The sequence below is a fragment of the Hyla sarda genome, chromosome 1, assembly GCF_029499605.1.
Source record: "Hyla sarda isolate aHylSar1 chromosome 1, aHylSar1.hap1, whole genome shotgun sequence".
NCBI lineage: Eukaryota > Metazoa > Chordata > Amphibia > Anura > Hylidae > Hyla > Hyla sarda.
Genome location: NC_079189.1, coordinates 253,987,135 through 254,011,926, shown reverse-complemented (window position 1 = coordinate 254,011,926; position 24,792 = coordinate 253,987,135). Strand labels below are relative to the sequence as shown.

Here is a 24,792-nt window from a genome sequence, read left to right as displayed (position 1 = left end):
GATGTGGAAGGGACTGGTCAACCTCCAGGCTGTCAGGTTGAACATTTGAAGATTTGAGCAGCTGTGAGTGTCCCCCGACACTAGTGCTTGCTCTGGGGGAAGCCTCCAGAATTGTCCCCGACTCATTTGCAAGAGTTGGGTAAACCAAGCTCTCTTGGGCCAAAATGGAATTATGGCTATGACAGAGGCTTGGTCCTGCCTGATTTTCATCAATACCCTTGGGATCAAGGAAATTGGAGGGAAGATGTAGGCCAGCCTGAACCTCCATGGGATTGAGAGAGCATCGATTGCTACTGGGTTGTCTTCCCTGTACAGGGAACAAAATCTCACCACTTTGGTGTTGAACCTTGTTGCCATAAGATCTATTTCTGGCATACCCCACCTGAGTATTATTTGTTTGAACATCTCTGGATGGAGAGACCATTCTCCAGTTGAAAGTCCTCTGCTCAGGCGGTCGGCGATCACATTGAGAGATCCCCGAATGTGAACTGCCGACAGGTGGGTTAGGTTCCTCTCTGCCCAATCCAAGATCAGACCCACCTCTCTGAGGAGGCTTTGTGATCGAGTGCCTCCCTGCTTGTTGATGTACAATACAGCCGTCATGCTGTCTGATTGGATCTTTACTGCTTTCCCTTGAAGAAGAGAAGCAAAGTGGAGGAGTGCTAATCTGATGGCTCGAATCTCGAGGAGATTGGAGGTTAACCCTCTCTCCTGAGGAGACCAAGATCCCCGCACTAACAGATCCAAGAGATGCGCTCCCCAACCTACAAGGGACGCGTCGGTAGTAAGTATGATCCAAGGGGGTTGGATCATTGACTTGCAGTCCTCGAGGTGAGACCACCATCTGAGAGAGGACCTGACTCGACAAGACAGGGAGTGGCACTTGTTTAGGCCCGAGGGCCTGAGATTCCAAGTGGCGAGCACCCCTGATTGAAGAGGGCGTAGATGCCAAAGAGCCCAAGGAACCGCATCCACGGTAGCGGACATAAGTCCCAACATCCGCATGAGAGCGGGAGGACAGAAAAAAACACAATGAGGCAGAGGATGACCCTCTTACTTATACAGGGGGTTGTGGGTGTGTCTTACTGATTGTTTAATTAGGTTCAATAAAACTTCCATCTGTCCTACCAGTTCGCGGGGGGTGGAATACCCCATCTGTGCTACTGGTTAGGACGTAAGGGAATGACTGTTGTCTCAGATTTTCCCAGGTTGCAATGCAGCCGACCTGACCTCACTAGTCAGCTGATGACAGAGTACCTGTCTGCTTCAATGGGTGGAGCGATCGCTTGGTGAGAGAGATCAATCTGCAACTAATTGTATTTTTGCAACAGCTGTAGGCACCCTGATTGGAAAACAGTTATTTTGAATGAATGCAGCTCATTTATGTTTCAATGGATGGGGTGGCTAATGTGTGGGAGGGAGGAAAATGGAATTATGGGATTTGTAGGCAAAGAAGGAAACTCAAAAAGGAAATATCAGTTCACAAAAAGCTAGCCACAGTGTTATGATAATCTCACAGCATAGCCATTTAGCCCCAAGACAAGCGCAGATCCTTCCTAAGCATGTCCATTACTGTCTGCCAGGTACGTACTAAAATCACCTTATGGTGGATAACCCCTTAAATAAGAAGTTCTTTACTTTACCTCCTACTGTAATGCCATTTTACATGACTCCCCAATTCCCCCACATTCTCTAGAAGCCCATGCCACTTTTCTACATAAAGAGGGAAAGACGTGTAGTTGTGCAGAATGTTAAGACTTTTTTTAACTGAATCTTGGCATTTTAGTCTATACAGTCACATTAAAAACGCAATGTGGGTTTTACATTGGCATATTTTTTTTTTTTTTATTTAAGAAAAAAAAGAGGTGGGTACAAGAATAAAAAACTGTCAAAGGAGCATTTTCTTCACAAAGGAAAAAATGCCAGAAAAACTGCATGAATGCAGGAAAATGCAGAGACAGTTCTTCTGCCTTTTTTTTTTTTTGCATTTTATTCCTGACAAATAAAGCTGGCAAAACCCCAGTGGAAGCTTAGACTCTCTTCTAAATAGGAATGTGGAGTGGTTGGCAAAGATACTGGCCTCCTATGATCAGTGCCTCACTCCTATCACGAATTATCCCTGAAGAGGTGAGTTTTGTCCCCACTAGGGAAGGTCAACATATTACCAGTAGTTTGTTAGTTGCCGCACACTGCACTAGGTACCCCAAGACCCCACAAATCCTTCTTGGCACAGATGCAGAGAAGGCCTTTGAAGTGTAAATTGTCTGTTCATGAAGCACACCATATGTATGTTTGGCTTTCCTAATTCCATCATCTATTCGATCTTCTTGTATGCCTATCTGTATACCAGAATCAAAGTTAATGGCACTCTGTCCCAGTCCTTTTACTATAAGCAATGATACAACATAAGGATGTCTCCTGTCTCCCCTGCTTTTCATTCTTGTAATTAAAACCCTTATACAGCATATTAGACAGGATATGAATATTGCTGGTCTCAGTGTAGAATCTTATAAGCATATAACGGCTGCTTTTTACACCCAATCCAAATCATGCTTTTTCTGCCCTGATGTCCATATTCAACCTCTTTGGTCATTTAGCGGACTTAAAATGAAAGGTTTCTAAATCTGAGGCTTTAAATGTCTCTGCCTCTGTGTTTGGTTAAAGGGGTACTCCAGTGGAAACATTTTATTTTCAAATCAACTGTTTACAAAAAGTTGAACAGATTTGTAAATTACTTCTATTTAGAAATCTTAATCCTTCCAGTACTTATCAGCTGATATATACTACAGAGGAAGTTATCCTGTTCTTTTCTGTCTGACCACAGTGCTCTCTGCTAACACCTGTCCACAGCAGGAGAGGTTTGCTATGGGAATTTTCTCCTACTCTAGACAGTTCCTGACATGGACAGAGGTGTCAGCAGAGAGCACTATTGTCAGACAGAAAATAACAACTCAACTTCCTCTGTAGTATATGGCAGCTGATAAGTACTGGAGGGAGTAAGATGTTTTAATAGAAGTAATTTACAAATCTGTTTAACTTTCTGGAGCCAATTGATATAAAAAAAAAATTGCTTTCCACTGGAGTACCCCATTAAGGCTATGTTCTCACAGCCAATGTTTGCACGGAAAATTTGCCCAACAGTGGAGTGCTAGCAACACATGCCGGCGCTAGGACCACTCAAAATCCACCTCCTCATAGACAGCAATGCATTTCCGTGCAGACTCCACAGAAAGAATAGTCATGTCTATTCTTTCTGCAGACTCCGGAATCTGGATTTGCGGAGCAGAAACTAACAGTCTGTTCACCTGCACCAAACTGGGTTATAGTGCCGGTAAACATCAGCCTTTTAAAAGTTTTGGCTGCCGGTAGCTACATTGTTCAAAGCCTTCTGTGTGCAATAAAGGCCGGGAGCTGGCTTGCCGAGCTTTCCCGCCTCCTCTCTATGCTATGTAAAGTTGGCCCTTGATGTGAGAGCCTGGGGCCACGTGAGTGCTCTGCTATTGTAGGTACAGGCACCGCTTCCTCGCTATACCTGGAGCGGCACCTCCGCTCTGCTACAATAGCAGAGCGCTCATGTGGCCATAGGACATCGGAGGTAAGAAAAATGTATATTCATATAATGGGCAGACATTGTACAGCAGAGAGAGGAGGCTCCTCAGCTCATTTGTGCACTCAAGACATTCAGCAATATAGCAACGGAGGACCATAACTTCTAAATTTCAAATTTTCTGCTCAATTTCTGTGAGTAATACTCCATTTTACTCCTGTTCACCTGCACTATTGCCCAGTGTATTGAGTTTAGTGCTGGTGAACATCCTGTCAGTTGCTGCAACCCTCTGCAGCATCCCAGCACAGAAAGCATAAGACCACAGTTTAACCACTTATGGACCCAGGGCGTACAGGTACGTCCTGACGCCCTGGTACTTAAGGACCCAGGGCGTACCTATACGCCCGTGGGCATTTCAGTCCCCACCACGCGCCATGCCAGGACTGGACCAGGATGACTGCTGATATCTACCCCCCTGGGGGAGTCCTGAGACCTCAGGCTGGCGATTCCGGGTCAATCGGGTATGATCCGGAAAAAAAGGGTGAATGGGGCTGTCCGAAAAAGCCCCATTCACCCTTACTCAGCACGGGTGCCACCTCACGATCACTGCCCTGCTGGGCGGTGATTGGGGCAGCGATCGGGGCCGGTGGAGGTCTCTTGCCTCTCCCTGGTCCGTCGTGGGTCCCCTCAGAAGCGGTGGTGGCGGTCCCGGCAGCAGGATACAGCAGGAGGTGAAGCCTCTTCACCTCCTGCTTTTGCTTAGCAACAACTCTCAGCATGCACAGCCAAAGGGCATGCTGGGACTTGTAGTTTTGCAACAGCTGGAGTTCCAACTACAACTTCCAGCATGCCCCTTTGTATGAAAAAGTGTGCATCCAGCTGTTGCATAACTACAACTCTCAACATGCCCTTTGACTGTCAATGCATGCTGAGTGTTGCAGTTTTGCAACAGCTGGAGACACATTGGTTGTGAAATAGAGTTTGTGTCCTAACAGTGTTTCACAACCAGTGTGCCTCCAGCTGTTACAAAACTACAACTCCCAGCATGCATTGAGAGACTATACATGCTGGGAGTTCTAGTTTTGCAACAGCTAGAGGCACACTGGCTGCGAAACACTGAATTACGTAACAAACTCTGTTGCGCAACCAATGTGCCTCCAGCTGTTGTATAACTACAACTCCCAGCATATATGGTCTGTCAGTGCATGCTGGGAGTTGTAGTTTTGCAACAGCTGGAGGTTTGCCCCCCCCACCCCCCCCCCCCCCCCTCCCCCCATGTGAATGTACAGGGTACATTCACATGGGAGGGGTTTACAGCGAGTTTTCTGCGGCAAGTTTGAGATGCGGCAAATTTTCCACTGCAGCTCAAACTCCCAGCGAGAAACTCACTGTAAACAGCTGCCTGTGTGAATGTACCCTAAAAACACTACACAAAATAAAAAGTAAAAAAACACTACATATACACACCCTTACACAGACCGTCTCTCCCTCCCAAATAAAAAAAAAAACATCTTGTACGGCACTGTTTCCAAAACGGAGCCACCAGCTGAAAAACAACAACTCCCAGTATTGCCGGACAGCCACTGACTGTCAAGGCATACTGGGAGCTTTGCAACAGCTGGAGGCACCCTCTTTGGGAAACCCAAAATAGGCCTCAAATGTGCATGGCGCTCTCTCGCTTTGAAGCCCTGTCGTGTTTCAAGGCTAAAGTTTAGTGCCACATATGGGGTATTTCCGTACTTGGGAGAAATTGCATTACACATTTTTTTTCCCTCCTTTTACCCCTTATGAAAAGGTACAGTTGGGGTCTACACCAGCATGTCAGTGTAATTTTATTTTAGTTTTTTACACTAACATGCTGGTGTTGCCCCATACTTTTAATTTTCACAAGTGATAAAAGGAAAAAAAGACCCCCAAAATTTGTTATGCAATACAGAACTACCCCATATGTGGGTGTAAAAAGATCTGCGGGCGCACAATATGGCTCAGAAGTGAGAGCGTGCCATGTACATTTGAGGTCTAAATTGGTGATTTGGGGGGCTGATTTTACAGCGGTTCTGACATAAACGCGAAACAATAAATACCCACATGTGATCCCATTTTGGAAACTACACCCCTCACAGAATGTAACAAGGATTATAGTGAGCCTTAACACCCTACAAGTGTTTAAGGAATTTTCGTTAAAGTTGGAGAAAATGCTAAAAAATAACTAAAAAATTTACACTAAAATTCCACTATTACCCTACATTTTTCATTTTCACAAGGGAGAATAGGAAAAAAGCCCCCCAAAATTTGTAGCCCCATATGTGGATGTAAAGTGCTCTGCGGGCAAACTACAATGCTCAGAAGAGAAGGTGGGCCATTGGGCTTCCTATACTTTACATTGCACGGATCCCTCAACATACGATGGATTCGACAAACGATGGGTCGTTTGGAACGAATTACCATCATATGTTGAGGGACCACTGTATATAACTTTTGGGGGGTTTCCGTTTCTACGCAGTGCATTTTTAGGTAAAAATGACACCTTATCATTATTCTGTAGGTCCATACGGTTAAAATTATACCCTACTTATATAGGTTTGATTTTGTCGTACTTCTGGAAAAAATCATAACTACATGCAGGAAAATTGATATGTTTAAAAATGTCATCTTCTGACCCCTATAACTTTTTTTTTATTTTTCTGCATGTGGGGATGTATGGGGGCTAATTTTTTGTGCTGTGATCTGAAGTTTTTATCAGTACGATTTTTGTTTTGTTTGGACTTTTTGATCACTTTTTATTCATTTTTTATGTTATAAAAAGTGACCAAAAATACGCTATTTTGGATTGTGGAATTTTTTTTTTACGTGTACACCATTGACCCTGCAATTTAATTAATTATATATTTTTATAGTTTGGACATTTATGCACGTAGCGATACCACATATGTGTATATTTACTTTTTTTTACATAGTTTTATGAGAAAAGGGGGATGATTCTGAATTTTATTAGGGAAGGGGGTTAAATCACATTTATTAACACTTTTTTCACCTTTTTTTTTAGCAATGTTATAGCTCCCATAGGGGCCTATAACATTGCACACACTGATCTCTTACACTGTTCACTGCCATGCATTAACATGGCATTGATCAGTGTTATCGCCGCTCGACTGCTCCTGCCTGGATCTCAGGCACTGAGCAGTCGTTCGGCGATCGTACACGCAGGAGTCAGGTAGGGATCCTCCGGGTGTCCTGCAAGCTGTTTGGGACGCCGCGATTTCACCGCGGCAGTCCCGAACTGCCCGACTGAGCTGCTGGGATGTTTTCGGTTTCATTTCAGATGCGTCAGCCAACTTGCTGCGTCTGAAGGGTTAATACCAGGCATCACCGTGATCGGTGATGTCCAGTATTAGCCGCGGGTCCCGGGCACATATGACGCGGGGTTACCGCGTGACCCCACGTTATATATCACGGGAGCCAGCACAGGACGTGAGGAGTTAATGAGATCTGTCAGCACTAAATTATGTTCAGGGCTTAAAAGGGTACTCTTTTTATATCCTGTACAGGGTGCCGACATCTTTAAATAAACCTAGACCCTGCTCCCTGCCTCTGCTGTGATCTTCTTCCTAGTTGCTGGGGGTTGACCTGTCAGACTGAAGCTCAGCTAATCGCCAGCCGTATCGATGCCCCCCTCCCCCCCAACCAGTGGTTGGCTTAGCAACATATTGTGTGACGTATTGGACCCTGGGCTAAATACATCACACAGCCGCTCATCCTATCACTTGCCAATGTCTCACAGAAAATGCACAAAAAAAGGAAAAGGGGTAAAGGAGAGTAGAACAAAGAAACAATAAAGGGCAAAAAAGGAGACAGCTGGACATAAATCCTAGACATAAATATATTAATTTATTTGTGAAATATGTGAAATACTGAAACATTTGTGTTTGAAAAGAGAGAGGGGAAAAGCCTCTGCCAGACATCTCTGACAGCAACGTATCTCCCATCAACAAAACAAACATATTGTAGATAGCATAGAAAATAGATGGGCAGTCTCAAGCTCAGCTTTTACACCAGAGCCCAAAAACCTGCAGCTATACTCCTGGGTATTCAATGTCTTTTAGAGGAAAAAGGTGGCCAGTTTTTGGGGAGAGCTTTGTTCCCAGATACTTCCTGGAGTTCTGCTAAAATGCTGTCACACCTTGTGTTCTCTACATCATAAGTTCACAACCTTGTTTTAATACAGGCATAGTTTTTATTCCCACTGAATTCATTGTCTAGGGGAAAACAGGAGAAGACAATTTAATTTGGTTGAGGAAAAGCCTCCCTTGTATCCCCTTGTAAGAGGTGGCAAGCATTACCAAAAGGGGATTGAAACAAATGACCAACCCTCAAGCGGACACCAAGTACCTGAAGAGTCTGGTGGTTATGTTGTGGTTATGGTTATAAAGTACACTGACAACCAATTAGTCCTGCAGGGATCATTTTTCCCCACCACCATGTTACCAACTGTGATACCATAGTTAGCAAAAATGAACAGAGGCACAAATAGCAACCTAGGCTACTTCACAATACTCTCTATAGAGGCAATCTAGGTAAAGTTTACAAAAGGTGATCATCTTTATTAGATATTAGTTAAAAATTACACTGTAAAATCACAAGAAACATGACATGGTGATCAGAAAAACACACACTGAAAAGCGGGGTGAGCTTGTTCCAAGTAATAAACGGAAGATGCTGTGCAGTATAAATATCACAATTGTTTACTCTGTATTCAGGGTTGAATCCTCCCATCAGAAAAGTGGACAGCTAAGCAGCACTAAAATATATGTATACCATGGGGGCAAGAATGAAACAGATAGTATATCAGTAATCAGAAGAGGGGAGACTGAAAATAAGAAACAACATGTATAATATTAGAGAGACCAGTCATGCACCCTATGGAGGAACATCCACAGGGTGCATGACTGGTATCTCTGATATTATACATGTTGTTTCTTATTTTCAGTCTCCCCTCTTCTGATTACTGATATACTATCTGTTTCATTCTTGCCCCCATGGTATACATATATTTTAGTGCTGCTTAGCTGTCCACTTTTCTGGTGGGAGGATTCAACCCTGAATACAGAGTAAACAATTGTGATATTTATACTGCACAGCATCTTCCGTTTATTACTTGGAACAAGCTCACCCCGCTTTTCAGTGTGTGTTTTTCTGATCACCATGTCATGTTTCTTGTGATTTTACAATTTTTAACTAATGTTTAATAAAGATGATCAACTTTTGTAAACTTTACATAGATTGCCTCTATTTTTGAGAGACAACTGTGAAACCAGTAGCTTTACGTGAAACATTGCAAAACAGTACACAGCATTCCAAATATATTTACAGAAAATATGGATGCATAGATGTATTTCACAATAATCAAATAGGGTCAACTCTGCCCCTTGTCTTTACTCACGCCTTTTAAAAGCCATGATTTTTTGTTGTGTTTAATATTACAATTTTTTTTTTTTTTTATATGGTGATCAGTAGAGGTCACCTACTGCAAAAAAGGTGAATGCCTCCCTAAACCCCATGAACTACTGTCAATATTATTTATAAGAGATTAATATTTTTTAGATCAAAAACAAGATTGGATCCCAGTACAAGGAGAGGGGAAAATATTAAGTGGGTAAACATTCTTTGAATGTTTACCCACACTCTTGTGCTACAATTTGATCCTCTTTGATAAAGAAGCACAGAGCAAACATCTCCTTCCTGTTTATTTATATTTCTTTATACTTGACTGCATTTACTGGTCTTACTGACTGCTAATAATAAAATTTGTCTTCTTACAGTGTTTCTTTGTCCTGGAATCTTAAAAGGAGTTTATCAGAGTGAGCACTTATTTGAATCTGATCACCAATCAGGAGCCTGGTGTAAAGATCCTTTGCAGGCATCTGATAAAATATATTATATGCCATGGACTCCATATAGAACTGACACCTTAACAGAGTACTCCTCCAAAGATGACTTCATTGCTGGACGACCAACTACAACTTACAAGCTTCCTCATAGAGTAGATGGTACAGGCTTTGTTGTTTATGATGGAGCACTGTTTTTTAATAAGGAACGTACACGGAATATTGTGAAATTTGACCTTAGGACAAGAATTAAAAGCGGAGAGGCTATTATTGCAAGTGCCAATTATCATGACACCTCTCCTTATAGATGGGGTGGTAAATCAGATATTGATCTTGCAGTTGATGAAAATGGACTCTGGGTTATTTATGCAACAGAACAAAATAATGGGAGAGTAGTGATTAGTCAACTTAATCCATATACTCTGCGGATTGAAGGAACATGGGATACAGCATATGACAAACGATCAGCATCAAATGCCTTCATGATTTGTGGGATATTGTATGTGGTAAAATCTGTATATGAAGATGATGATAATGAAGCAACTGGGAATAAAATTGATTACATATATAATACTGAGCAGAATAGCGATGAATATGTAGATATACCATTCCCAAACTCATATCAATACATAGCTGCTGTGGATTACAATCCCCGGGACAATTTACTTTATGTTTGGAACAATTATCATGTGGTGAAGTATTCTCTGGATTTTGGAATCTTGGACAGCAAGTCAGGTATGTGTGCTAAAATATTACCAGGATATTGTTATATTTGCTTGAGCTTACTTTCATATTTTAATAGTAATTTACTAGCAGATAAACTAACTAGGTGATATTTCTTGTTGAATTTAGGATAATTTTTTTTTAGTATTGATTTCAAGTTAGGTATGATGATAATATTGTTGGCAACTAAGTGCAGGACTACTTTGGAGGGGCTCAGAAAAAATACAATTTATTAATTGTTTTAGTATGTTATGCTTTTAATGGTTAAAGTGCTTATCCTACCACAAAACATGATAGCATATTGCTAGAATGTGCCATTACTGTCTCACTGTTAAAGATTTTACTGCTAGGACACCAACCAAAGGGGCTACAGTGCTGATTTACTACTGAGGCCTCTTGGAAAGGTGTTCAGCCTTATCATTTCTGGTAAAAACATTCCAGATTGGAGGAAAATAACAAAAAAGATCATACATTACTAATACACTACTGATATCCTATTATTTCAAGGCTTCTTGGTCGCTCTTGTCCTAGATTGCTGCAGCCAGTCACTGGTTTTGGCAAGTAATTGCTGTGGCTAATGATTGGCTACAGTGGTCCTATGTCCATTTCAAGGAGAACTGGAAGTTCATAGAGAAACTAAAGGGTTTTTCTGGACTATCTGTACCACTGTCTAGTAGTGAAGCTGTATTACTGTAGCTCAGCTCTTGCTCAAGTAAATGGAAACAAGGCTGCTGTAACTTGGACCAGCCACTATACAGTGAAAGGAGATCAATGGGTTTCTGCTGCAATTATAAACAGAAAATCAGTAGTGCATGGGCCCTAACAAGTTTTTTCCTGCACTGCTAGTCAGGAAACTACAACACATCCATATGGCTTGGGGCTTTTTATGATGACAGCATACCATTTTCTCTAAAAGGTAGGATGCTGAATATAAGGAGCTAAGTGTTAGTCGGGTGCATTTTTTTTGGGGGGGGGGGGGTTTGGGGGTACTGTTTTAAGTGTATTTGAACACACAATGCTAATGGCAGCTGTAACTACCATCTCGCTTATGGACTAATAAAGAAAATGTCTTATGAAAAGAAAGTGCATGCCCATAAAACACATTCTAATTTGGCTTTCTGTTAGCTGCTCACTGATTTGATGTTCAATAAGAATGTTTCATCAGAAAATTAGGGCTCATTCACATTGCTGGCATGCTATGCTAAAGGGAGCTCTGTGAATTAGTCCGTAAGTAGGATGGGAGTTGAGCGGAGAAATAAATAATGTCCAATTTTTTTCTGCTCAACTCCCATAAAATGCCTGACAGATCCCATTCAAGTCTAGGTAAACTTTCGGGACCTGGCGGTGCTCCGACCCATTCAGGGCTTGACCTTAAAGGGGTCGAAGCATGACAGCAGTGTGAACCTAGCCTTACCTATTGTTTAAGAATTGAAGGTGATGTTTTTTTTCCCCCAAATTTTATCTATATTTTAAAATAATCCTGAAATCTTAAAATTCCATTCTGGCCACTAGGCCTAAAACTGTGCTGAGACTTTATTCTCTGTACAGATCTTTTCTCAGCAAGGTCTTTCTTCACCACACACACAAGGAGTACAGTGAAAGGTGACACCAGTAAGATAGATTACATACAATAGCAGTGGCTCAGAGAGCAGAAAATGACCAGTAACATTTGCACTTCGTCTGGATGAACCCATCTGTCCATGGGTCCTGCCATAGAGCATATCACTTAATTCTGTTTAAAACAGCTCAGTAAGTATGGCAGCCTCCATTATATTGCACAAAAATATTTAAAAAATTGCAGAAAATAGAAATAGATTAGAAAAAAAAGAATGTTTAAAAATTGCAGAAAATAGAAATATATTAGAAAAAAAAAGAATGTTTTAGTATCTGGCTGTATTCATGAAAAAAAATAAATCTATGTAACACATTTCCCGTTCAAGACATCAGGAGTAAAGATACGCCCTTGCTGTCTGGGCCTGTGCTCCTTTCATAACAGTGAGTGACAGCCATTGTATCAGTAGCCAAGCACTCAACGCTAATGACAGGAAGTAGCAATCCTGCCACTATCCATCACTAACCCCTTAGATGCCGAACATCTAAAGTATTAAATGCCAAATTCGAGTCAACTTAAGGGTGACCCCCCCCCCCCCCCCCCCCCCCCCCGGAACTTGATCGCAAAGATCCAATGAGTTAAAATGGTGGCAGAAGGTCCCCAGCCTGGATCAGTGGATCAGTGGAGTGGTGATCACACTATATAATGCTGTGCAAAAGGCAAATGTCGCGTGACCGCCACTTCTCTGTGACATTTAACCAGTATCAAGTTGAACACTTCTTTGGGGAGTCCGTGCATCATTTGATAAATTTGGTGCACGTCCACATGCGTCATTTGTGCTCTAAACAAGTTCAAAACTCATACCAGTCTTCGTGAATGTCCCTCAATGTTCTCAGAAAACAGTAGCTTTTTTTTAACAAAATGTCATCTTTAACTGAGCATTAAAAAACACGCGTCTCACTCCATGCAACCCATTCTGAACTTGAGCGTAATTTATCACAGCACAGTATACTAGGAGAAGGTAAAATAATTTATAACCAAAGAGAAATGTCATCAACTTGGAACTGACTACTAGAGTGTTTTCACTAAACAACATATGTAAAATAGATATGAATATACATGCAGAACGTTAATCAACATATTTGTGCTCGGAGCTTAAACTGTGAGTACTGGATCATCTTATAACAATACACAAAAACCATATACATAATAAACGGCTGAGAAGAAGGGAGGGATGGGTGGGTGCACAAACAAAGCACGCCCCAAGGTAGGGGATTCTGGGAGTTATAAAGCCCACACCCCTCCCACAAACACAGCCCTGTGTGCTTAATCACTTGTGCTGTGGGCTTAAACCATGAGTACTTACCTGGAACATCTTACAACAATACATGAATACCATATACATAATAAATGGCTTTGGTGTGCCATAACCGTGATCGAGGGCACGCCTATAGAGGGCAAAAAGCAAGACAAATAGGTATAATAAACATTTGATATACCACAATTAAATTGCCAAACTCAAACACTTGCGACATTTCAAACCTAAGATTCGGAACATATCTAGCATAACAAAACAAATTCATCTATCCATTATCATTATTTGATGATATGCACTGGAACCTTGTGCTGTGATGCCGCTGCGGCAGCACCAAACCAGGAAGAATACCCCAAAAGAGAAGTAGGATTATAACCCAATATTTTAGCTAACAACATTGTTCAAGAAAGATTAGAACCTGCTCATAACCCTACTTATCTACTTATGACAAGTTCTTCAGTGATACTGACATGCTCACATGTAAACCAAAAAGCCGCGGGAGCCGAAAGTATTACCTCACTGAACACATTCTGTAATACGAAACTCAGTGGATTGCAGCTTATCCCTAATAGCAACAAGACTACAGAACTAATTTAATGACCTGTAGACATGACAGGACTTTGCATAATTATCATGTCTGTAGATGTGACGGTGTTTGTGTCACCATAGGATCAGGAGACTATTGTGATTAGACAGACCTAGTACCATGCGTAACTGAAATAACCTGACTGAGGAACTTGAAAGAGGTAACCATGATTTACTGTGTGTGCGCACATAGCAAACTCCCGAAATCTACTTAAACAACAAGCTACTTACTTACCGATACCTGGTCCTCACTTTCCTTATGACATAGTGTTGAACCAAGATGAGCCAAATACCTTCACTAGAAGTAGACAACTGCTTTACCTAAAATTTTAGTGGCAAAAATACACTTGGGTAGGTAGGTAAAATAAAGGCTTCCATGACCACCTGGTGCCATCCTGACATACCCTAATTGATAAGACTCATGGAATGAAACAGATATACTGGGATGAATTGGTTTAGTGTATCCTGGAGGAAAGAATTCTTATACTACGAGATGGTAGCACTGCTCAACCCTGTGAATCCATCTATCCTGTATTACTTTATGGTTAACTATACTAACATGACCGATAGCTGCCGTAGCCCCGACATAACTTGTAAAACCATTGTACCCACCAATGCGACAAGTCTTACGCGACCATCATGCCTGTGGTCGTGACAGGACATAGCATGAACATACTTGCCCGTTGTTGTGAGAGGACATTTGTGTAATCATCATGCCTGTAGTCATGGCAGGTCTACCATTTTTATAGTGCCTGTAATCGTGACCGGACATTACGTAACCATCATGCCTGTAGTCGTGACAAGTATGGCTTAACCATCACGCCTGTAGTTGTGAGAGAACATTGCATAACCATCATGCCGGTATTCATGACAGAACTTTGTAAGCCTCATATCCGTAGTCATGATAGGTTGCCTAGATATGGTGTAATGTGCCTATTTACAGCAGTCATATAGTGACAAGTCAATGCATGCGAAGCGTGTGTATTGAACATATAACAGCTCTTGCAAGAGCTCAAAGACCTTGCCTGATAATGAGCAGCGCACCGAACTGACTACGGTGAGAGCTTGAAAGGCTTGACAGACCTAAAACGTGCGAAACTTACTAGTGATGATCTCCATGTGGATCTGAAAACACAACCTGAGGATTACCAATTGATTTTGGGTCGCACTGTACAGCTCAGTGTCAGAAAGTTGGGTTTGCATCCGAGATCTTGGGTCTTCCAGCAGGACAGTTATCCCAAACATATGTCAAAACGCACCCAGAAATGGATGGCAATAAAGCGCTGGAGAGTTCTGAAGTGGCCAGCAATGAGTCACAATCTAAATTCCATTAAAAACCCATGGAGAGATCTTAAAATTGCTGTTGGGAAAAGGCGCCCTTCCGATAAGAGAGATCTGGAGCAGTTTGCAAAGGAAGAGTGGTCCAACATTCCGGCTGAGAGGTGTAAGAAGCTTATTGAGGGTTATAGGAAGCCACTGATTTCAGTTATTTTTTCCAAAGGAAGTGCAACCAAATATAAAAGGGGTATTCCAGGCAAAAACTTTTTTTTATATATCAACTGGCTCCGGAAAGTTAAACAGATTTGTAAATTACTTCTATTAAAAAATCTTAATCCTTCCAATAGTTATTAGCTTCTGAAGTTGAGTTGCTGTTTTCTGTCTAACTCCTATGGGGATACTTTCCCATCATGCACAGCTCCCGGGACGTGACATCATCTTTGAGCAGTTAGACAGAAAACTTCAGAAGCTAATAACTATTAGAAGGATTAAGATTTTTTAATAGAAGTAATTTACAAATCTGTTAAACTTTCCAGAGCCAGTTGATATATAAAAAACATTTTTTTTGCCTGGAATACCCCTTTAGCGCCTTCCCGACCTATGACATACCTGTACGTCATGGGTGGCAAGGTGTTCCCGACCCATGACATACAGGTACGTCATGAACATTTTTGCCGCTACTCGCGGCACCCCGCAGCGCCCGGAAAGATGGTGGCTATCACTGATAGCCAGCCATCTTACCATGCGACCACGGGGGGTTTCACTCCCCACCCACCCCCAGCGATCGCTGCTATCAGCTGATCAAATCTGACTAGCTGATAGCAGCGCGGTGTGTGAGTCCCGATCACGGGGATCGGGACACACACCACTCTGCTAAGTGTCCCTGACCCGTCCCCCGGCGTCACTTACCCGTCCGAGCGGTGTCCCGAGCGGTCCCGGCGGCGAGCGGCGTCCTCCAGGCGGTCCCGGCGGCGCTGCGTCCCGGAGGTGAGTTTCCGGCAGCAGTGCGGCATCTTCATTGGCAGCAGTGAGATCGCCGTAAAGCGATCTCACTGCTGCCTCTGGGAGTTTCAAAACTGCAACTCCCAGCATGCCCAGACAGCCTTTGGCTTTCTGGGCATGCTGGGAGTTGTAGTTTTGCAACATCTGAAGGTCCTCAGTTTGGAGACCACTGTATAATGGTCTCAAATCTGTGCTCTTCCAGATGTTGCAAAACTACAAATCTCAGCATGCTCAGTCTGTCCAGGCATGCTGGGAGTTGTAGTTCTCTAACATCTGGAAGAGCACAGATTGGAGACCATTATACAGTGGTCTCCAAACTGTGGACCTCCAGGTGTTGCAAAACTACAACTCCTAGCATGCCCAGACTGCCCAAGCATGCTGGAAGTTGTAGTTCGGCAACATATGATCCTTCAGATATTGCCGAACTACAACTTCCAGCATGCCTGGGCAGTCTGGGCATGCTGGGAGTTGTAGTTTTGCAACAACTGGAGGCACACTAGTTGGGAAACATTGTCCGTTTCCTACCTCAGTGCCTCCAGCTGTTGCAATTGTTGCAAAACTATAACTCCCAGCATGCACTGACAGACCATGCATGCTGGGAGTTGTAGTTTTGCAACAGCTGGAGGCACACTGGTTTGGAAACACTAAGTTTGGTTGCAAAACACTTGAAAGTTTATTACTTAATGTCACGATTCGGCTGGCAGGAGGTGGATCCTCTGTGCCAGAGAGGGATTGGCGTGGACCGTGCTAGTGGACCGGTTCTAAGCTGCTACTGGTTTTCACCAGAGCCCGCCGCAAAGCGGGATGGTCTTGCAGCGGCGGTAGCAACCAGGTCGTATCCACTAGCAACGGCTCAACCTCTCTGACTGCTGAAGATAGGCGCGGTACAAGGGAGTAGACAGGAGCAAGGTCGGACGTAGCAGAAGGTCGGGGCAGGCAGCAAGGATCGTAGTCAAAATGGCAATAGCAGGAGGTCAAGTACACAGTATGGACAAACACAGTAAACGCTTTCTCTAGGCACTAAGGCAACAAGATCCGGCAGGGGAGTGCAGGGGCAGTGATCAGATATAGTCTGGGAGCAGGTGGGAGCCAATTAAGCTAATTGGGCCAGGCACCAATCATTGGTGCACTGGCCCTTTAAGTCTCAGAGAGCTGGCGCGCGCGCGCCCTAGAGAGCGGAGCCGCGCGCGCCAGCACATGACAGCAGGGGACCGGGACGGGTAAGTGACCTGGGATGCGATTCGCGAGCGGGCGCGTCCCGCTGTGCGAATCGCATCCCCGACGGCCATGACAGTGCAGCGCTCCCGGTCAGCGGGACTGACCGGGGCGCTGCGGGGAGAGAGACGCCGTGAGCGCTCCGGGGAGGAGCGGGGACCCGGAGCGCTAGGCGTAACAGTACCCCCCCCCCCCTTAGGTCTCCCCTTTTCTTTGTCCGGTAACTGCCTCCCCTGGGATGAGGACACCGGGAAAGAATGGAGGGTTTCCTCAACGGCAGGCAGTACAGCAGGAGTGGGAATGGGGAGGGAGGGCAGAGGGCGAAGCCTGGCACGGGGCAGTGTGACACCAGGACGGGGGCCATGAGGAGGCACTGAGGCTTGCCTGACGGGACTGGGAGGGGGGGAGAGGCACTTCCTATGGCAGGCAGAGTCCCAGTTCTTGATCTCCCCGGTGGTCCAATCAAGGATGGGAGAATGAAGCCGGAGCCATGGCAGACCGAGGAGGACCTCAGAGGTACAGTTGGGAAGGACGAAGAACTCAATGACTTCGTGATGGGGTCCAATACACATCAGGAGGGGTTCTGTGCGGTAACGCACGGTGCAATCCAACCTGACTCCGTTGACCGCGGAAATGTAGAGCGGCTTGACGAGACGGGTCACCGGGATGCGGAATTTATTCACCAAAGAATCCAGAATAAAATTCCCAGAGGCACCAGAGTCCAAGCAGGCCACGGCTGAGAGGGAGGAGTTGGCTGAAGGAGAAATCCGCACGGGCACCGTGAGACGTGGAGAAGCAGACTTTGAATCAAGAGACGCCACACCCACGAGAGCTGGGTGCGTGCGTGCGTTTCCCAGACGTGAAGGACGAATAGGGCAATCCACCAAGAAATGTTCGGTACTGGCACAGTACAGACAAAGATTTTCTTCCTTACGGCGATTCCTCTCTTCCTGGGTCAGGCGAGACCGATCCACTTGCATGGCCTCCTCGGCGGGAGGCCCAGGCGTAGATTGCAACGGAGACTGTGGGAGAGGTGCCCAGAGATCTAAGTCTTTTTCCTGGCGGAGCTCTTGATGTCTCTCAGAAAAACGCATGTCAATGCGGGTGGCCAAATGGATAAGTTCTTGCAGGTTGGCAGGAATCTCTCGTGCGGCCAGCACATCCTTGATGCGACTGGATAGGCCTTTTTTAAAGGTCGCGCAGAGAGCCTCGTTATTCCATGATAATTCGGAAGCAAGAGTACGAAATTGGATGGCGTACTCGCCCACTGAAGAATTACCCTGGGCCAGGTTCAGCAGGGCAGTCTCGGCAGAAGAAGCTCGGGCAGGCTCCTCGAAGACACTACGGACCTCAGCGAAGAAGGACTGGACTGTGGCTGTGGCAGGATCATTGCGGTCCCAGAGCGGTGTGGCCCAAGACAAGGCCTTTCCAGAAAGAAGGCTCACTACGAACGCCACCTTAGACCGTTCTGTAGGAAACAAGTCCGACAACATCTCCATATGCAGGGAACATTGAGACAAAAATCCACGGCAGAGTCTAGAGTCCCCATCAAATTTGTCCGGCAGGGACAAGCGGAGGCTAGGAGCGGCCACTCGCTGCGGAGAAGGTGCAGGAGCTGGCGGAGGAGATGGTTGCTGCTGTAGCAGAGGCAGAAGTTGCGACTGAAGTTGCTGCACCATGGTGGACACTTCCGACAGCTGGTGAGTTAGATGGGCGATCTGTCGGGATTGCTGGGCGACCACCGTGGTGAGGTCAGAGACAGCTGGCAGGGGAACCTCAGCGGGATCCATGGCCGGATCTACTGTCACGATTCGGCTGGCAGGAGGTGGATCCTCTGTGCCAGAGAGGGATTGGCGTGGACCGTGCTAGTGGACCGGTTCTAAGCTGCTACTGGTTTTCACCAGAGCCCGCCGCAAAGCGGGATGGTCTTGCAGCGGCGGTAGCAACCAGGTCGTATCCACTAGCAACGGCTCAACCTCTCTGACTGCTGAAGATAGGCGCGGTACAAGGGAGTAGACAGGAGCAAGGTCGGACGTAGCAGAAGGTCGGGGCAGGCAGCAAGGATCGTAGTCAAAATGGCAATAGCAGGAGGTCAAGTACACAGTATGGACAAACACAGTAAACGCTTTCTCTAGGCACTAAGGCAACAAGATCCGGCAGGGGAGTGCAGGGGCAGTGATCAGATATAGTCTGGGAGCAGGTGGGAGCCAATTAAGCTAATTGGGCCAGGCACCAATCATTGGTGCACTGGCCCTTTAAGTCTCAGAGAGCTGGCGCGCGCGCGCCCTAGAGAGCGGAGCCGCGCGCGCCAGCACATGACAGCAGGGGACCGGGACGGGTAAGTGACCTGGGATGCGATTCGCGAGCGGGCGCGTCCCGCTGTGCGAATCGCATCCCCGACGGCCATGACAGTGCAGCGCTCCCGGTCAGCGGGACTGACCGGGGCGCTGCGGGGAGAGAGACGCCGTGAGCGCTCCGGGGAGGAGCGGGGACCCGGAGCGCTAGGCGTAACACTTAACTTAGTGTTTCCAAACCAGTGTTCCTCCAGCTGTTGCAAAACTACAACTCCCAGCATGCACGGACAGCCAAAGGGCATGCTCGGAGTTTGCAACAGCCGGATGTTCGCCCCCTCCCCCCAATGTGAATGTACAGGGTACACTCACATGGACGGAGGTTTACAGTGAGTGCTGCAAGTTTGAGATGGCGCAAATTTTGCGCTGCAGCTCAAACTTCCAGCGGCAAACTTGCTGTGAACCTCTGCCCATGTGACTGTACCCTAAAAACACTACACTACACTGACACTAACCTAAAATAAAAAGTAAAAAACACTACATATACACATACTCCCCAAAAAAATGAAAAACGTCTGGTACGCTACTGTTTCCAAAACGGAGCCTCCAGCTGTTGCAAAATAATAACTCCCAGTATTGCTGGACAGCCATTGACTGTCCAGGCATGCTGGGAGTTTTGCAACAGCTGGAGGCACCCTGTTTGGGAATCATTGGCATAGAATACCCCTATGTCCACCCCTATGCATATCCCTAATTCAGGCCTCAAATGCGCATGGCGCTCTCTCACTTTGGAGCCCTGTCTTATTTCAGGGCAACAGTTTAGGGACACATATGGGGTATCGCCGTACTCGGGAGAAATTGCCTTACAAATTTTGGGGGGCTTTTTCTTCTTTAACCCCTTATGAAAAGGTGAAGTTGGGGTCTACACCAGCATGTTAGTGTAAAAAAATAAATTTTTTACACTGACATGCTGGTGTTGCCCTATACTTTTCATTTTCACAAGAGGTAAAAGGGAAAAAAGACCCTCTAAATTTGTAATGCAATTTCTCCCGACTACAGAGATACCCCATATGTGGGCGCAAAGTGCTCTGGGGGCGCACAACAAGGCCCAGAAGGGAGAGTGCACCATGTACATTTGAGGCGATTTGCACAGGGGTGGCTGATTGTTACAGCAGTTCTGACAAACGCAAAACAATAAATATCCATATGTGACCCCATTTTGGAAACTACACCCCTCACGGTATGTAATAAGGGGTGCAGTGAGCATTTACACCCCACTGGTGTATGACAGATTTTTGGAACAGTGGTCTGTGAAAAGGAAAAATAAAATTTTTGATTTTCACAGTCCACTGTTTCAAATATCTGTCAAACGCCAGTGGGGTGTAAATGCTCACTGCACTCCTTATTAAATTCAATGAGGGGTATAGTTTCCAAAATGGGGTCACATGTGGGGGGTCCACTGTTCTGGCACCATAGGGGCTTCCTAAATGGGACATGCCCCCCAAAAACCCTTTCAGAGAAACTCACTCTCCAAAATCCCATTGTCGCTCCTTCCCTTCTGAGCCCTCTACTGCGCCCGCCGAACACTTTACATACGCATATGAGGTATTTCCTTACTCTAGAGAAATTGGGTTACAAATTTTAGGGTGATTTCTCTCCTTTTACCCCTTGTAAAAATTCAAAAATTGGGTCTACAAGAAAATGCGAGTGTAAAAAATGAAGATTTAGAATTTTCTCCTTCACTTTGCTGCTATTCCTGTGAAACACCTAAAGGGTGCAGTTTTTATAATGGGGTCATTTATGGGGTATTTCTAATATGAAGACCCTTAAAATCCACTTCCAACCTGAACTGGGCCCTGAAAAATTACGATTTTGAAAATCTTGAGAAAAATTGGAAAATTGCTGCGGAACTTTGAAGCCCTCTGGTGTCTTTCAAAAGTAAAAACTTGTCAATTTTTTTATGCAAACACAAAGTAGACATATTGTATATGTGAATCAATATGTAATTTATTTGGAATATCCATTTTCCTTTCAAGCAGAGACTTTCAAAGTTAGAAAAATGCTAAATTTTCAAAATTCATGAAATTTTTAGATTTTTTACCAAGAAAGGATGCAAATATCAGTGAAATTTTACCAATAACATAAAGTAGAATATGTCACGAAAAAACAATTTCGGAATCAGAATGATAAGTAAAAGCATTCCAGAGTTATTAATGTTTAAAGTGACAGTGGTCAGATTTTCAAAAAATGCCCAGGTCATGAAGGTGAAAATGGGCTGGGTCATGAAGGGGTTAAGTTAAGGGTTCCAAAAATTTTGTCCAGCCCATTTTTGGAGTTTCTTGTGACATTATGTCCAATTTTCTTTTTTTCCTCCCTTTTTTGTGGTTTAGTTCCAATACACACATAGGTAATAAGCATGTGTATAGCAAAACACGTGTTACTGCAATCCTTTTCTTTGAGAAATACTTCATTTTCAGGGGTGCCAACATTTATGGCCACGACTGGATAATGTATTGATAAAACTTACCAACTGTTGATTGCAAAGAAACCATGTAATAATGGAGTTAAAGCTACTGTGTGATTGACATGAGAGTGCCATACTAAGAACGTATGAGTGAGCATGTAAACGTTTGCCTTTGAAGTGTGTTGAAAGAGAATGTACATGTATATAAATCCCTATATATATAATATATATATATATATATATATTTTTTTTTTTTAGCTCATGTTTTTGACGAATTGCTCAAAATGTGTTAGTAACAATGCAACGCAAGTAACTTCCACCTGAATGTGTGTCAGGTAGAATGGGCAAGTCACATACTATGACTACGTAAATGGTATTGCTCTGAAGGCGTGTCTGTAACAATATGATGCAAGAAACTTGCGTCAATGAACTTGATATCCTTGCCTTCTATAATATCCTTCTGTATACTAGAAAGCAGGTGCAATGCTCATATCCTCTGCAACCATATCTGTGATTGGAGCACTTGAAGTGGAACCTACGGGCACACAGGGTGGACTCACACAAGGTGGACTAACACAAGGTGGACTCACCTCCTGGACTGCTGGGCCAGAATCCACAGATTTTTTATTTATTTATTTTTTACACACCTGCTACTGACTCTAGCAACATGGACTGGCATTATTACCTATAACGTGGAGACAAGTTGTAATGCCGTTGTTTTGTGAAACGCAAAAAGCACAACCAGTTGACCGTGACTATGTATTCGACATGTGATGCGTACTGAGGATATCTGAAAAAGGATATGCGATATGCCCTCGAAATGTGGCGGTTGAGAAGACCCTGCAATGGGACCACTATATATATATATATATATATATATATATATATATATATTATTCTTATCGCTATTTCCTTTCTATTACCTATTGTGCTTATGCCCGCGGTATTGTTCTGACGCGTAATCGGAGAACAATGCGGTAAGTGACTCCCCCCCCAAATGTGCTTCAGGTAACATAGTTCATAAGGTTGAAAAAAGACCAGAGTCCATCAAGTTCAACCTATAACCCTAATAAGTCCCTACTGAGTTGAGTTGATCCAGAGGAAGGCAAAAAATCCTCATACTAGGATTCCTAATAAATTCCTTCCCAACTCCAATTATGTCAGAATAAATCCCTGGATGAACGTTCTGTCCCTATAAATCTAGTATACACAACCAGCGATGTTATTATTCTCCAAAAATGCATCCAGCCCTTTTTTTTAACTCTTTTACAGAGTTCACCATGGCCACCTCCTCAGGCAGAGAACTCCACAGTCTCACTGCTCTTACAGTAAAGAACCCCCATCTGTTTTGGTCTAGAAACCTTCTTTCCTCTAGACGTAGAGGATGCCTCCTTGTTAAAGATACAGTCCTGGATATAAATAGATCATGGGAGAGATCTCTGTCCCCTCATATATTTATGCATAGTTATTAGGTCTCCCCTAAATCTTCTTTTTTCTAAACTAAATAACCTTAATTCTGATAATCTTTCATGGTACTGTAGTCCTCCCATTCCCCGTATTACCCTGGTTGCCCGTCTTTGAACCTTCTCCAGCTCCACTATATCTTTCTTGTACACAGTATTCCATGTGTGGTCTGACTAGTGATTTGTACAGCGGTAGAATTATTTCCTTGTCGTGGGCATCCATGCCCCTATTGATGCACTCCATGATTTTATTTGCCTTGGCAGCAGCTGCCCGACACTGGTCACTACAGCTAAATTTACTGTTAACTAAGACTCCCAAGTCCTTTTCCACATCAGTCGTCCCAAGTGTTCTCCCATTTAACACATAATCCCAGCCCGGATTTTTCTTCCCCATGTGCATGATCTTACATTTATCAGTGTTGAACCTCATCTGCCACTTCCCAACCTATCCAGATCCATTTGTAACAGTGCACTGTCCTCTATTGTGTTTACCGCTTTACAAAGTTTAGTATCATCTGCAAAGATTGCTACTTTACTATTCAACCCCTCTACAAGGTCATTAATGAATATATTAAATAGGGCAGAACCCAAGTGACTGGTATACTGGGCCGATCACTTATGGTAAAGGTGCGTAACGATATTGCTCTGCAAGCGTGTCAGTTAGCAATGTGATTTGAGTAAGTACCCCCTGACGGCGTGTCAGGTATAATGGAAAAGTTACTTGAGCTAAATCTACCTAAACGGTATTGCTCTGAAGACGTGTCAGTAGCAACGTGATGTGAGTAACTTCCAACCTGAAGAAGTGTCAGGTATGATCGGCAAGTCACTTATGCTAAACAGTATTGCTCTGAAGACGTGTCAGTAGCAATGTAATGTAAGCAACTTCCAACCTGAAGACATGTCAGGTATAATGGGCAAGTCACTTATGCTACAACTTCGTGCCATGATTGATCTGAAAGCTTGTCAGTAACCAATGATGTGGGTGAGTTCTACCTGAAAAACATTTGTCAGGTATGCTGGCAGTCTGCTTAATTAGAAACGTATGCGCAGTATTGTTCTGAAAGTGTCCGTGAACTGTGTGAGCGTATGCCACCTGACTGTATATCAAGTATGTAGGTGAATTGATAATGCCTTCAGGGGTGAACAGCAGGAATGGGGAGGAAGAGTAGAGGAGAGAAAAATTTCCTTAAAAAAAAAATGAAAATATTTTTATTTGTTTTTTATATTTTTTATTTATTTATTTGTTTATTTATTTTCATTGAGGATAAGCCGCATATGCCCGACATTTGTCACATGTCAACGGACCTGAACTGTGTGGAAAACGATGCTGGGATTTGAACGTATATAAAAATTGACTGGTGCATGCCATTTGACCTACCTAAACATCCCCAGCCAGAACTGTTGATGATTACCCTGTAACTTTCCGTCTGTGTGTGCCTGTGTCACAATGTGTCAGGAAAAAACACAAACCT

At 44.1% G+C, this 24,792-nt stretch overlaps 1 protein-coding gene across 1 annotated transcript in view; it reads left to right on the top strand.

Annotated features, from left to right (window-relative positions):
• Window positions 1–24,792, top strand: part of ADGRL3 (adhesion G protein-coupled receptor L3) — a 961,109-nt gene that overhangs the window by 239,686 nt on the left and 696,631 nt on the right. Inside the window, exon 6 of the mRNA XM_056570909.1 lies at window positions 9,367–10,167. Coding sequence (XP_056426884.1) covers window positions 9,367–10,167 — 801 coding nt within the window. The remainder of the gene's footprint in view (window positions 1–9,366; window positions 10,168–24,792) is intronic.